Source organism: Hermetia illucens, chromosome 1 (assembly GCF_905115235.1).
Source record: "Hermetia illucens chromosome 1, iHerIll2.2.curated.20191125, whole genome shotgun sequence".
Lineage (NCBI taxonomy): Eukaryota > Metazoa > Arthropoda > Insecta > Diptera > Stratiomyidae > Hermetia > Hermetia illucens.
This window is the reverse complement of record NC_051849.1, coordinates 138029471-138046028: the sequence shown is the minus strand read 5'-3', so window position 1 is coordinate 138046028 and position 16558 is coordinate 138029471. Positions and strand designations below refer to the sequence as shown.

The 16558-nt window shown below is 41.0% G+C and overlaps 2 protein-coding genes across 2 annotated transcripts in view; both read left to right on the top strand.

The window, feature by feature from the left end:
• Positions 1–16558, top strand: part of LOC119648586 (tRNA-dihydrouridine(16/17) synthase [NAD(P)(+)]-like) — a 298564-nt gene that overhangs the window by 62196 nt on the left and 219810 nt on the right. The window lies entirely within an intron of this gene.
• LOC119648581 lies at positions 4334–8527 on the top strand. Its single transcript, XM_038050353.1, has one exon. It carries the CDS (start codon positions 5093–5095, stop codon positions 7655–7657), a length of 2565 nt encoding a protein of 854 aa, XP_037906281.1. The 5' UTR covers positions 4334–5092; the 3' UTR covers positions 7658–8527.

The following is a 16558-nucleotide window of genomic DNA, read 5'->3' as shown; positions in this document are numbered from 1 at the left end:
TTTTCTAAATCCGAATTAATGATCAGGTATAACGTTGCCATCTGCTAGGATTGGCAATAGTTTCTGGAGTAGTGGTGTTCGAATATTTTCGATATTGTCGGAAGAAAGCTTATCGGTCTGTACGATTCGACTTGCGTAGAATCCTTTCCGGGTTTTGGAATTATTGTTATTATTGCATTCTTCTAACAATTTGGGAAATATCCGATTCTCAAGATTACATTGAAAATATGGCGCAGTAATTTGAGGGCTTCTAGTGGCAGATGTTTCAACACGAAAGAAGTAATTAAATCATACTCTGCAGCCTTTCTAGGGTTGACTTTTTCTTTAATGATGCTTTCGACATCTTTCAGGGAAGTTTGCACCTGACTTAGCTTGGTGTTAATTGGACATCTGGGCTGCGAATGCTTTGGCTTTGTCCCCATCACTTTTAGCTCAATTTCCTGTAGTAGTTCATAGCGGGGATACTTTGAACGTTGACCTATTAATCTTTTTAGCTGCTTTCAACAACGAAGAGTCACTGGAGTTAGAAGCAGATAGACCCTCCAGGAATCGTTGAATATCAGCCTCCTGATCTTCATGAGCGCTGATTTAAACTGTTTCGTGGTTTCATTGAGTTTGCTTCTTGCTTGGGGAGAGCTATTCAATTGCCATTCCCTTGGTGCCCGTCCCTCATCTTGCAAAAGCAGTAAAATTTTGTTCATCGATGTCGGATTTACTTCTTAATCGAACGTCCAACGAAATACTACTGTTGATTTCCTTTTTGAATGTTCGCCAATTTGTGGATTTGTTCGTCAATCCAAGTTGAGAGTTATTGTATTTAAGCTTATTTTATGCCGTGATAATTACGGGAGAGTGGTGTGATGATAGCTCGCAAATTGTTTCCGCTATTGTATCATACATTGTGCTTCATACAGTTCTTCATGTTAAGGAGAGGCTAACCTTGGATATGCTTTGCATTGAATTATTCCGTGAAGTCTTGAAGAACTGAGTTAGCTGCTCCCGAGTTATTTTATGTCGCGGGGGGCAATAAGCCGATAATATGACAAGTTCTACTGATTATATCCGCAGGCATAGCGAGGTTGCTTGGTTACTTCCAGTTGATAGTGTTTGAGCTGGCGTTCAATCAAAATTACTGTCCCGCCTCTGGATTTTTCTCTAGGGTGTTTAACATCATCGAAAATATAGTCGGGAAATTCGCTATTTTTTTGTGAAGTGAGTTTTCGATATAAGAAACAGATCAATGTCATAAATTTTCAAGGAGAGGATAACTTCAGATTTGTGTTGGCTAAGGCCGTTTGCATTCCAATGCGCAATTTTGATGGTATTTATTTTTTATTTAAAAGAATCTGCAACATCATATTTTGGTACTTTATTAGTTCCTAGATTATGGTGCTGATGGTATTCATGAACAGATTCAGATTATTCGACAGCAATAATGGAAGGTAGTTCTTGCCTTGAACCGTCAGCGGGGGATTCGTCGCACTCCAATGCGAATAGATGGGCCTAATAAGTTAGCGGAGCTAGCCAGAATTTGTGTTTTAGCCACAGAATTCATTTGTTGCTGCTCCCACTTTGGAACATGCTGCGTCTTGCTTCAGGGCTTTATACACTTCACATCCTCTATAATTGGTAGTATGGTTTTGTCCACAGTTGCTGCATTTTCTGGCTGTGGCATCTGTTTTATTTTTGGTGCATAGAATTGTTTTGTGGAATTCTCTGCATATTAAAATCTTGGCAGTTCATGCACTGAACAGGACCATTGTGTTTATGTGGTTCTTCCACTACGACTCTCCTGTGCAAGAGGTAGCGAAGATTCTGAATTCAACTCAACTTTGAATAAAGGTTGCGTTATTCTGTTTCGATTCATTATCACACTGAATGATTTCACTGCATACCCTATTTCATTAAGTTATTTCATTGGGATCAACTTTCCCTCAATGCCCTTGATCTCAACGCACAGGCCTTTGCTGCTCTTAAGTTGGTATGTGTAGCATTGTCGTTTTTCACTGAATGTAATATCCACCCTGAGTTTCGAATGTTTCTTAACGTTGCTGGTTATTTTCGACGATTGTGGACTGTGGCACCTTTTGATAATGGTCACATAGCGATCGTTCGCAGTAGCCTTAACTGACGAAGAAGTATGTGCGGCAGACGCTTCATTATTGCCATCAAACTCATTCAGTTTGCTCCTTTTTGCCTTTTTGTCAAACTCTTTCGACCTATTAGTCATTCCAGAAATTCATGCTGTGTAAACTGAATGTTTAATTGCTCTAGGCTCCTCAGTAATGTGAGCAGTGCTGACATTGCCAGCACTGGAGCATCCATACCGGAAATCAATCTAATTTATGTCGGTGAAGCTTTCTTTTTTTGTAACAGTGACACCCATCTTGAGTTGTCTTATTTCGAGATCTTAAAGAAAACTTCACTTCCTGGGAAAAGTCCCTTGAGTTTTATAGAAACTGCAAGGACTGGTAAACAAGTACACGAGGACGCGACATACAGAATTTTAGCGACCATCTTCTCTTCCAAGATCGGCGTGAGTACACTACTTGTTGCGTAGGACGGCTTATAAATAAATCACTAATCAGTTGGTGCAAACCCAATGGAACTTATGAAAGACCGTATATTTGAACCACCCCCACTGTCGAGTCAATGAAATCTACAGAGTCTGTAGATTGATCACCGTTATTATTGTGATGACATAGATGAGCTTCCCCATTACATGCTTGGGAAAGGAATTGTAAGAACTCACTTCGCAATTCAGGTCCCCTATCATATTTGGGGCGCCATTACTGCATGCCGACCGAAGTGCCACCACCATAGTTTTGCCTGAAATCGAAGTTGTCAACAGTGTGCTTTCCAATTTACTTCTATTACCACAGTATTTAACAGGATCAGAAAGGACAATTCCATAGAATATAGAGGATTCGTTACCCCACCACCTTAGTACACTCAAAACGTCTAGTTGACATTGTTTGAGCTCTCGCTCAATTTGCAGAAAGCAAGCATTTTGGGGTCTTTTTCAGTGGGGTTTTTACTGCCTTGAATTAATTTTGGCTACTATTGCCTTTTTTTTCTTCGTGCCATCAATCCATTTCGAGCCCTGACTTCCGCCAACATTTGTATCCAACTATCTCCGTTTGATGACTGCGTTCCCCAATTCCTTACACCTTATAGTAGTTCATCGCCTTTTAAGTATTCCGTCGCATCCAATATTTTTCGTAGGACTTTTTCTCCAAAAGAGTTTAACTTTATTCTTACTGTCTGAGTTATGGTCGATGTGAAGTTGTCATAGTATAACACAGGTTTCATGACTTCCTCGTCTTCCTGTGACTTTGGAGACAACCGATTACTCTAGTCACCAAATTGAACCAGAAATATACCTAAATAACCCTTAACGGATATGGCGGACGAATGCATTTTCTGCAAGTTATAAGTTGGTCACATAAGACACATTTTTTTACCTTGTGGTACTTGGTTCCAAACTCAAAACTCAACCCGTCCCAAAATGTGTTTTATTGCATTATTTTTGCCCCTCTGCGTTATATTGTTGAAGGATTTTGAACATCTATCAGGGTGAGCGGGCGTGAATTCTTCATGTGTTACCCAATCTTTAGAAGAAATTGGCCTACTAATTTTTAGGGTATTTAAATAATATTCACACAAATAAGAACTGGAAGCTGATGAACGATCCTTTGCTTCTTACTCATTTTCCTTCATTGTCCTAACATAAGTTTCTAGTTTTAGTTTTCCTTTATTATTGCCTCCTCCTTTCAGTATGATACGCATTTATTTGTTTCAACTTTGCGTTACTACGTGGAGTTCACAATTTCAATGCATTCAGTTTCCTTGGTTAAAAAATTATTGGTAGGCGTAACTGCACACATGCAAATTCAGCCGGTGGTTTACATTGGCAATGAAAAGTAAAATTGATATCATTGCCTCCAATCTGGCTGTTCTCAGTAAATTTCAATAGCGTAAAAGACCTTCACATAGAACTTACTAGAGGCCAACCAAGATCAGGAGTTTTTTTTTTTTTCGTTTTTAGTCGCACAACCCTGCATTGAAAGCGTTTTCCAGCCTCATCTATTTTTACTTCCACGGGGCTCGTTTGTATTTCATTTTCCCTCGAACGTCGCATGTTGCATGACAACTTCACTTATCAAGAGGCTCATTTGACCAAAACAAACACGTACACGGGAAAATCGGGGAAAATAGCTTTCCATTTCTAGACTGCAAAGCTTGACTTTTCCACTTTTCCAAGATACCATGGTTTCATGTGTTAGCTACGTTTTGCACAGGTTCATTCAGTTGCTGCTCATATTCCGTTCGCTAATGTTTACTACCGCGGATAAGAGGAAAATTCGTCCAGATTAGCAGCTTTTCATTTCACTTCTCCCATCACATACTCTACTGTTTGTTGTGTACTCGCTTGGAATTTCCTTTTGTTTCAGTCTCGACCTCGTCTAAGCTTTTGTGCTCCTGTCGCTTTTGCAGCTCGCGGAATGTGTGTTTGGCTACAGAATTTTCCGAAAGTGAAAAATCATTAGTTAGTGTGAAAGAAAACGAGAAATGGAAATAGGTGTGCGGCGATTTAAACACGAATTTATCCCCGGTCAGTGATACGATTGGAATCCCCCAGAATTGCCACCCTCCGGGGAAATGTGTCCTTGCTGTGCGAGTGAACCTCTACTACGTGTTCTTTGAGGACTTGTAGAGCAACCGTGACCTGGTGACGTAAAGGGGATAGTTCACTGAATTGCCTATTCATATTGCGGTCATTAGAACGAAACGCGGTTCGGTTCATTTTGTGTGCCGTAATCATAAATCATAAGGAAAAGGGTGAAAGTCAAGACAACAGAAAGGGTGCTCCCGGGAGGATAAAGAATGCCTGCATTGATTATCTTGTCGTGATTCTCTCAGTTTTAAAAGAAAAATTTGAATGAGCCATTCCCTGTGTGTTTTGCGTGAAAGTCCACAGGACCAGACATAACTGATGTGCTAGATTGAAGTCGGATGGACTATGTAATGTGGATGTGTAGGTCAGATTGTACGGTGCTTAGTATATGTGGAAGGAATAGTACTTTGTATCATGCTCCCAGAGCATCCTACTCAAACCAACGGCAGCCGAAACGACCAAGGACTTAAGAAAAGCAGCATTTTGAATATTGAAATCCATCCTAAACCGACACCGGAGCAACGGCCTCAGAACTCTTGTATCTTCGTGAGGAAACATCGAATTCCTTGGTTATCATTCCAAGACAATCCCACTGAAACAGAATACCGTCGTGGAAGGAGAATAAATGGATTACAACTGCCTCTGCATCCCTTGCAGCTGTTCGGATGGGTTATACTGATTTTGTTTGGGCTAGCAGCGTACATAGTATTGCTGCCTTCCTTCTGCACGGACATACAGCAGCCCTTGCTAGGCCTACTGTCTGGATTATACATAGTCCATACGATATCGCATCTGTCAGCGCTCCTAATTGATCCGGCGGATTCGGAGTTGCGGCGTTTGCATCGGAACGATCGAATTGTGCCGGAGTTTGACCGGACAAAACACTCCCATGTTATCGAGAACGGGCGTTGCCACTTGTGCAATATTAAGACGAGTAGCGTGCGAACTAAACATTGCAGCGTTTGTAATAAATGCGTGGGAAAATTCGATCATCATTGCAAATGGTTGAATCATTGTGTGGGCGGTAGGAACTACGTGGCTTTTCTAATGTGCGTGGTGAGTGCAGTTATTGCTGCTCTGGTCATACTGGCCGCTGCAATTAGCCAAATTGTTTTCTATCACATAAAGCCTGAGTGGTTGAGTGATTGGTACGACAAAGATAAAATCAATGGCGCGGCAGAGGATGATAACACAACTACGATTGTTCTGGAGCAGATGTTCAACCAGACGAGTGATGGTAATGTTACCGACTTGTATAGTAATGCGAGCCTGAGTTTGAGCTCTACTGTAGCGTCGACTATATCAGGCACGGTTGGAACTAGCGGAATAAGCCTGCACGATACGGTATTCCTCATATTTGTGGGAGTTCTTGGTGTATTAGCCGCAATTACTGCTGGCCTTCTGTTGCATCTTTGCTTTTTCCATATATACATTTCATTCCTGGGTCTGACGACTTACGAATACATACGCAACCACCGCCAAAACACATCCTCAACAAGCAGCAGTAACACTAATGGAAATCATGTTAATACTCATCTTGAGAGCCCGTCCAGCCTACTTGCACCTACTTCCGCTCCGAGTCAAATATTCTTTTGCTCCAATGCTACTCATCCCAAATCTGTTCTGGTGCCAGGTAGCCATGGTGGTACCAGGCCACAAACCTTGCACTGTTGTGAAAATTCAAGAGAGTATCATCAATCGACCTCTTTGCTCTCATCGAAGACTTATTACCTGTGTTCAATGCTGGAAGAGGATGAGCTTAGTAATCAAGAAATGATGCCAACTGGTGATGTACCAATTGTGACTGGAGAACGTCGCAACGGGACGCCAAAACATAAATCAAAAACATTTCATTGTTGCTCACAATTTCAACAGCATCATAAGATTACTACCGCGCAGACTACTACAACATCGACTACAGCCACGCCGATAGTTATTGGAGGCGAGTTCGAAGCAACCACACGATCATATGTCCACTTCAGTGAGCAGTGCACCTTTTGTACGTTCCGTATAAAGACTCCTTCAAAGTCAGATAGCATCTCGTTGCAGGATAAGCGCTGTTGCCTAAAAACCATCACAAAACATCATCGATGGCGGCGGAAATGGAACTGCTGCTCAAATGTGCCAGATAGTCCAGATGTGCCGAATGATATTATCTCGAATATATCAAGTGCGATTCCAGCGAATTACGATGCAAGTAGTATAGTGCAGCAATATCAACACGCTCGGAATGGCACGAAAGCGAATCCCACAAAGCAAATACCCCCAAATTTCGTAAAGACAAACGGTCACCAGCTTCACCATCAGCGCAGTGGTGGCAACGCCAAGATGCCAAGACCTAGACTCATAAGGCCGTGGCCAATCACCCGCTTTAGATATATGCTTCGAATGATAGGCAGATACCGCCGGCCGCACTGTCGTCATAATTCCACCAACTCTGCAAACCTTTCATCGGTGAAACAAAACCAAGTTCGTCCGATACCATCGATTGATAATGAAGCCAACTCAACACTCCCGATGCACAATCCACAACAAACGCTCCAATCAATCGAGACTATCCTACCGACATCAGTGATTCGTGACGAAGTGGTTTATAATGTTGGTGAATTGACATTACCACCGGCATTACCTCCACCAGTGCGTCGCAAAATCCCCAACCCTACTGACCTAGACGAGCTTGCTGAAACCCTAGGATTTTCACAACCGCAGCGAGCATCGACCCCTGCACAACCGTCAACCTATAGACGTCCACCGCGTCGCAAAAACCTTCGAACCCGTTCACCAACGCTTTCACCAATTCATGAATCCGGCTTGTCGAATCCCACTTCACCACAGCCATGTCGACATGCAGTTTCTGTAGCCTGCACTGGTGCTGCTGGCTTGGCCAATGCAACAGGATCGATTAGTGCAAATATGTGCAATGCAGCTTCCGCATCAACAGCAGTAGCCAATGGATCCTCGAGTGATTTAGACGATTGAGTAGTTATTAGGCTATTAGAGGAGCTTCACCAAATCATGGCAGCATTTGCTTCAATTTCAACGATAATTTTTGTAAGTTCTCCACGAGGATGGAGTAATTGTATGGTTAGATAGGTCCCCCTTTAAGTAGATAGTAAAGGCGAACGGTTTTGTGTATGGGCACACTTAGTCTAGCTGTAGTGAAGCCGATTATGTGCTTTTTATGACGTTGTTAAGGTTTTTTTCAGCAAAGAGTGCAATACAATGTTATCTACAATAATGGCGCAGACGACGCCATATGTGGCGCTAATGTAACCATAAATGCGTTGGATATCCCTTCCCCTTGAAAGATGATAGTGTTTATTAGGAGTAAATAGAGGACAATTTTAATTGTGCTTCTATCAATGGAATTTCTTTCCCTAGCGGAGGAGGGCTTATCTGTGCTATGGTCAATTAGTTTTGTTAACCTAGGAAGTTTCGATTTTGTTGTGATAAATGCTTTAAAGATATTATTATTTTCTGGATGCGCCTTTAGAGCGCAACACGAATAGCACATTCCGTTTGTTACATTCGCTCCGATGTTTTTATCGAAAGCTTAAGACTTATGAGAAGAACCCAAATGGAAATCCTTGAAGTGCATTTGTAATATGTAAAATTCCACTTCATTAAATTTTTGCAGTCACTCAGCTGCTAGTTCTCTATAATTTTATAATTAATTATAATATTTGTGGGTAAACTAATTTCTTTCTTTTAAAGTCTTTCCGGAGCTGGCGGACATATATATAGCCACCATATGTACATATTTCCGACCTGTTTCCGTAGCCTACATAACGACGGAATCTATGAGCGGTATCACGACCGTCAGGTTGTGGATAAAATCTGGCTCAATAGGTTACGGTGGGCGGGTCACTTAATCCGTATTGATGAGAATGATCCAGCCCGGAAAGTCTATAAAGGCAATATCTATAGTAGAAAAGAAGACGAGGCAGACCCTGTTTGAGATGGAACGATGGCGTAGGTTAGGACGCCAGACAGCTTTTAGGGATATCGAATTTGTGGACCTCGGCGCATGTCTGGGGTCCTTATTAAGGCAGGCCTAGGCTGCATACCGGTTGTTGCGCCGTTGATGATGATGATACGTACATATAAATCTATGAGCTCTGTCAGTTTCCTAAATTTTGTGCTTGTCGTAGGAGTTTAATTTTATCTCATTTTATTTTTCTCAATTTGGTGCTCTTATGACCATGATCTATTGTTTGCAAAATGCCCGACAGTTTTGCCTTCGGTAATAAACGTAGCGAAGGTAGTTAGAAGAATTGCATATGGAGGTAGCTTCGTCAACAAGTCTCTCAAAATTAAGTGTTTTAGATTCTGCCGAGTAGAATGTCAGCATAATGGACCGACATCCTTGCAATCTTATTTACTAATTTGACACTGTTGCAAGGTATCTCCTGTAAATGTTACCCTAGACCTCGAATTGTTTCTGTGGTTTCTTGAAAGGCTTGTGACTTTTCAGCCTTGAAAAATGTGAAATGCATTATAATAAATGTGAGTCATAAAGATGACCATACAACGTGTATACGCACTAGATTAGCAGCCTTGATTATTTTGAGCTTGGACACAAGATCCTCTTCTAAGGCGCCATAATCCTGTGTTGGTCCGTGGCCTCCGGAAGTTTCTACCCTCATTGTCTTCGGTTGAACGACCGCATCCTCGAACTTTCGAAACTATAACTACGTCAATCGAGCCATCCCATCGATTTGGCCCTTCCATTGAGCATGTGAATTTTTATGTGGATGGTGACTTCCGGCTTATTATATAAAAGGTCCTGCTGAATCTGGTTCTTCATTGGCTATCCTCCTTTACTGGGCCTGAAATGCGGCTGAAGACTAATCGCTCTGGCCTGGTTCCTTGTCCAAATCTAGCTACTACATTAGAGGATTGGTCGATTTAATTTAGGTGTGGGTTGTTCGTTTTTTAAGGTTTTGTGTAAAACAAAACCTTATTAAAATCGATTCAATGTCTGTCTGTTTGTCTGTCTATCACACGCTTTTTTCTCCAAAACGGCTAAACAGATCCGAACGAAATTTGGTGGACAGATGGGACCTATGAAATCCCACGCATACAGCGAGTGGCTTAAATTTTGGTTGGGGTTTAAAGGGGGGCTCCCCATACATGCAAAGGGGGGATTCAAATTTTTTTTTTCACCGGATATAGCTCTGCAGGGTATCAAATGAAAGGTCTCGATTTGTACTTTCCGAAAATGACATTAGTTTTGGCATAAATTGCAAAGTGCGTGAGTAAGGAGCCAAAATGTACGCACTTGAAGTGAGACAGGGCACATTTTCGGAAACTACCCAACCTAAAAATCCGAAAAAAATCAGGGTGGTGCGCCTAGATGAAATCTAGGCCTCAAAGTATGTTCCATTCCGATATTTGCTCAAATAAACTTGCTAATAGTATATTACTACTTTTTAGAAATATACTGAAAAAAACCCCTTAAATTCATCCTAGGACTTCCGAATTTTGTACTAGCAGAGACAATATTGAAATATTAAAGTGGCATTTGTGAAGAATCTATTTATCTGCAGCCCTTTTTAAGGTTTTGTGTAAAACACTTATGTGAAATCTCATCTTCGAGAGATGTCCCATTCCGGTATCTGCTCAAATAAATTTACTAATAGTATATTATCAACTTTTAGATGTACTAAATTTTGCGCCGACATAGAGTCTCGTGCATACACATGCCAAGTTCCATCAAAATCCAACTATTAGTGTCAAAGTTATAGTAGTTCAAACTTATCAATTTCGTGCGAATTAACAGCATCCTAAGCCATACAAATAAGATGCTGACGTCATAATTAACGAGAATAATTGAAATTCGAGTGAAATATTAAAATTCCATTCAGGAAGAATCTAATTCTCCCTAGCCCTTTTTAAGGTTTTGTGTAAACACAAAACCTTATTAAAGTCTGTCTGTCTATCTGTCTGTCTGTCTGTCTGTCCGTCACACGCATTTTTCTCGGAGACTGTTATAGCGATTGACACCAAATTTGGTAGAAAGGTGGGAACTGCGAACGCTCACACATACAGTGAGTTACATCCTTTTACGTTGAATTTAAGGGGGGGTCCCCATACATGCAAAAGGGGGGTGTAAATTTTTTTTTCATCAAATATAGTCATGTGGGGTATCAAATTAAAGGTTTCGATTAGTACTTTTCGAAGCCGGTCTTAGTTTTGACATTTCTTGGAAACGTGGGGAGTGCGGGGGGTTGAAAGTGATCATTTCTTGAAGGGGGCCATTCTCAGAAACTACCAAACCGAAAAATCTGAAAAAAATCAGGAGGCTGCCACTATATGGTGCCTTGGCTCCGAAATACCTTTCATACCGATATCTGTTCAAATAAAGTTAATAATAGTATATTACTATAATTTTTTGTAATTGCCTGGAAACCCCCCTTATATTCATCCTAGCGGCACGAAATTCTGCAGTGATGTAGGCCATAACGTAGAGCATGATCGTACCAAGTTTGATGGAAATCGCACTATAACTAACAAATTTATAATACGTTGAAGTTGTTGCTTCTTTGAAAATTGAAGACTATGAACGTCAATATCACCCGAAAGTGGACATATGCAAATATTACGTGCTACGTACTAAGAAATACACAAAACCTTTCGTACCTGAAGCGTCCAGCTTCCGGTTTCCCGACTTGTTTATATTTGATGTAGGTTAAATTGGTGGCATTTGCTAATAATATTAAACTCAGAATGTGAAGCGTATGAGGTTGACCATTATCAACACAGGGCTTTCCATCAAATGATTTATTTAAATCGCTTTCTAGAAAATGGGGGCAATGGAATTTTTAACTATATTACACGCAGCTGTCGTGCACTCGTCGCTCTTTACATCTTTTTCTTTTTCTTCAGCATTGAGTTCACAAGCGGGGTTGGCTCGTGGTGATCGGTTTCGTCATTTTATTTTATCAAATGTCTGATCAGGATGTAATCGGGAGACCTTTAAATCCCCATCCAGCGTATCAAGCCTTCATTGTTTTGGCCGGCTTTTTGGTTGCTTACCATTGCTTTCGATGTTCTGACCAATACTGGTTGTTGAATTCTCGTTAGCGTGAATTACGTGACCACACCATCGAAAACGCCTCTCTTGCAGTTTTTCGACGATCGATGCAAACCCATATCGATCGCGGATATTCTCATTTCAGACGTAATCAAAACGTGTCACGCCACCAGTGCAATGCAACATCTTCGTCCCCATTACCGCAAGACGCCGTTCATTGTCCTTTATAGTCGGCCAACACTCAGAACTATAGAGAGCAGCAGACGGATGACATTGCAGTAAATTTTAGCTTTGGGACGTGCGCTGATACGTCGATCACAAAGAACACCAGTTGGGGAATGCCACTTCATCCAGGTTGCATTAATGCGTGAAACAATTTCATTACGCAGTTCTCCATTGGTTGATAGCATTGACTCGAGATATTTAAATCGCTGAGTTCTGGCAATGGCAGTAACCTGTCCTTCGAGATATTTAAATCGCTTAGTTCTGGCAATGGCAGTAACCTGCCCAGAACTGAGCGATTTCAATATCTCAATGCTATCAGCCAATGGAGAATTACGTTAAGCTCCTCACATAGGGAAACACAAAATATTTTATACTTGAAGCATCAAGCTTCCGGTTTCCCGACTGGTTTAATTTTGGCAACATTAGATTTAATTGGGGCTTTTTTCTGGTTTGTATCAAGGTCCTGGTCTGTCCTTTTTTATTTTTAATCCAGTTTCTTTTGCTGTTTCATCAAGCTTCCCATCCTTCCACCGCATCCGCATACGCCACTGACTATGATGATTTATACAGCGATGTTCAGTAGAGATCCACTGGTAGCTTTTAGGGAACGTAGTGCAGAGTAATGTTAATTGATAATATGCATATATGTCATTTTGCGGTGCATGCTACTCGTAGGTGCATTTTCGGTTTAGGATTTGTGGGTCGTTCTGTATACTACTTGTATGCAACGTTTCTCTCGGCCAATGCTTGTTACCATTCGTCATCAAACCCACTCGTGTCTTCCTCGTCAAGGTTCTTGCCTGATAATTTCCTCCGCTGCTCTTTTAATTGCGTATTCTAGATGATTCTGAGTCTCGTGAATATTGTCATTTGCTTGATAATGATTTAGTGTCTACAGGATGTCGTGTTTTAACGTTTCGTCATATTTGGGGGGCGTTTCTTTATGCTGGAGCTTTTCGATAACAGACCTGACACCGTGGATGGGCCTGATATACCCAATACTTACCGTGTGGTATATTTGTTTGTATTGAACTTACTCTACCAATGGTAGTGGCCGCATTTCACTTTGCGTTACAATCGTACGTTGAGAATGCTAGAGGCAAATTTTTTCTGTGAGGACGTGGTTTATTTGATAGCATGTCCTATAATGTGGAAGGGGCTACTTTTGTTTGCCGCTTTACGAGGACGATATCTTGACGCGACTGTGAGGTTCAGGGGAATCAGGCAACGCCAAAATTTTCGACGAAGAAAATTCAATGTGACATTTGAAGTATGGCAAGCCATTTCATCTTATTAAAACCAAATACGTTTCAGTAGAATTTGTTTACGTCCAAGGTCAACGAGAAAGACATTGCTTAACATATTGCCTTAACGGTCATTATTGATGGCAATACTGACATTGTTTTCTTTAAAGAAGTAAGGCCTGACAACTTCGTCCTCTCTGATAAGATACTAAATTGTAATCCGGCTACTGTAGAGATTGAGAGCTGCCCCGCTGATATCTCTTAGATTTTCCGTCCCCCAGTATCGAAAAAAGCTTTGCGCTAATTATAATCACCTTTCAATTTTTGCTAAGATGCCTTATATAGACAAACATTTTAAATTTACTCTGAAGATTTTATATAGAGTTATCGAAGTTAGGTTAAAATAGGCAACTTGTGGTTGGATAGAAAGTTGGTACTCTGGATGGTCAGGGCGACCCCTCAACATTTTGTTGCATCCCCGGTTATTCCATCAGCTCTGCGCAACCAATGTGGTTTTTAGGCCGATGTATTATATGAATAGTTTCTTCCATGCTTGGTGGCGGCAGTATTTACCTATAGCACTTAGTTGGTGGGATCTACAACTCAATGCAACCAATGTACCCATATGGTTGAAAATCTCTCCTTGTCTTGCAAGGGTGAACATCGTCGTGTGTATGGCGTCATCTTTGTGCGTCTGATGCGTTTGCTTCCTGTAGAGAGAGTTGTTGGTTTTCCCAGGCTTCCTACTTCTATTTTAAAATCGCTCCTTTATTCGAAGGAGTTTGGAATTTGTCACTGTGCAGGCCTATGTACTTTAGATTACCGTGTTGCCCGGTATGCATCAAATTTCTGTTCACATCTACTCCGATTTTATTGAATATGCGATATTCAATTATTAGGGTAAGTCTTTTTTTCCAAACAGAACACAGTTCTATCTATCCTGTCGGCTTAAATGGGAAATGCAGAGGTTCAAATGGATTTTCATTCAAGTTATGGCAAAACTGCGGCAATTACGGTGAAACTATTCCTTAGCTCCCTCTAAGCTACCAAGTAAATGAACTACAATTATACACGGCACATGCTTTTTTGGGGCACAAACACAACATATTATAGATTCTTGGAAGAATCTCAAATCGATCTTTCTGGTAGGGACGAGGTAAGTGGCCCGAGACTCATGTTGTTAATGTAGTGGTGCGTCGATGTTCCTAGATGGTTCTCTTGTGTATCTTATTTGAAAGATTGATCTTGGATGCATCTACTTATTTGTTCCTCACTTCCCAGGAGAGCAAACATGGATTTATTATCGTAGATAATGCGCGTGTTTAATTCCACTAGGCTTCTTATACAGGAATTTTTAAGTACCAATCAAAGGCGAGTTTTTGTTCCTGCGGCCACGTGCTCGCGGCAACTCGTAGCCATGTGCTCGCAATCGCGCAACAAGTGCACACCAATACACTGCATCACACAACTTTTATGCGCGGAATTATTCTCGCGGAACTCCCGTCGCGGTCGAAAAGGTGCAAGATTTTTCCGTCTTCATAAAATTTCAAAGAATGTCCTGGGAATTGAATCCCCTTGTGTACAGTCTTCTTCACCTAGCTTTCTGAATAAGGTTTGAAAGGTAAAGTTTGTGCGAATTGTGTGAATTGCGCCGACCAGTTTGACAATGTTATAAATCATTTGTTCTTTGCGTTATCTGTGGATGTCGATTCTATTTCAAAATACTTCCTCTGAATTCATGCTTTATTGCCGATTTTATGCTTTTCTTTTACTTGACCGTATGAGAAGCGGAGTGGACCACCACATAAAATAATGAAATATTAAGTTTATTTGCAAAGCATCACAAGTCGCAATGGACCGAAATTCATAAAATTCTCAAAGAATGGCGACCCATCACAGAGACAAAGGCTATAAGAGAAAGGAAGGTTTCTTAGTAGTAAAATTAAAATGCATCTAATGGTAATCGTTTAATCGTACCGCAGATTTTCACTTTATCTAAAAACAATGGTAGGCAACATGCTAGCTTAAGTATTTTTCCAACTCAGCTATTAAATGTCTCTTACGCTTGCTTTTTAATGTCAGCCAACCCACACATAATTTCTCTTTGTGTGATAATGTTGACAGACATAGGAGCAAAAATCAGCAACAACCTATCCGATGTAGCCTCTATTACACAAAAGTGCCTCTCTCTTCCCTGTTTTGCCCTTGGATATTTTTTGCCCCAAGGGAGTGTTTATTTGAGTGCGAGCTATAGGCTTCCAATTGCCCATAACGACGCTGTATTGCTCCTTGCACGGTAGCTTTAATTACTTCTTGACTCGATTGACATTGATAAAAACTTACAATCAGATTGCGGGTGGATGATTGAAGCGTGGCATCAACTAGTAGTTGAATTTTGAAGAATTTTATTCTTTCTTTGCCCCCGCCAATAGTGATAATTGGCGGCGATAGAAATTAACCATGCCTAAAGATCTTCTAAAATCCAAAGAAAATGCTTTCTTTTACTAGATGATGGTTGCAAATCACCCCTTCAACAGTCTTGAGTCATATTCTTCGATTTGGCGGACAAGGTAGTTTATGGTTGAAACTGCAAATACGCATTTTATGATGGTTATAACAATATTGTCAGGGAGAGTCGCACTGTGTCCTAAAAGAACTATTGTGCCCATTTACTGGTTAGAGGATACCTATAAACTATAGTATGTCGCTCAAGTTTATAACCGACACGAACATTATTATGTTCCCTAATTCCAAGTTTCTTAACCTGGCGTCTGATATTAAGTATTCTCTCAGATTCCCCAGATGATAATTTAGCCTGCAGTGACCAATGAGTGTTCCTGCTATGATTGGTTCCTCTTGGAGAGCTTTAATCCTAAGAGCGCTTGAGTTTGTTTCCCCGCATAAGCACCCTGGACCATTCTATTGCTCGTAAGTTCGTCAAGTATAGTTTCCTCTGCTCCGTGTAGACCGTGTAGACCCAATGAGCCCCTGGACCCAAAGTATTCAGACCTTAGCGAATGAGGCGAGTTAGTTCTGTCTGCTAAGGCATTCTCATACCAGTTTGGAATCTACCTGGTCTCCTACCAGGTCCCTTAATGGTTTCTTGGCTGTACATTAGAATAGCAATGTTCTGCCCCCTACAGGAGGCTTTCTTCTTTTGTTTCTATGAGATCCCGCATTACATCCCTCAGTTCATACAAGGCAGTTTTATTGATCGTCCTTCCTGGTAAGCGTGTTTACATGGATGTAGGGAACTACACATCAGAGCGTTAGTTCTAATATAGCTATTGTGTGTGATCTTCTCCACCGTTATACGTATGAATGATGTAGGTCTGTAAGATTTAGGATGAAATCTTTTTTATCCACTTTCGGAAT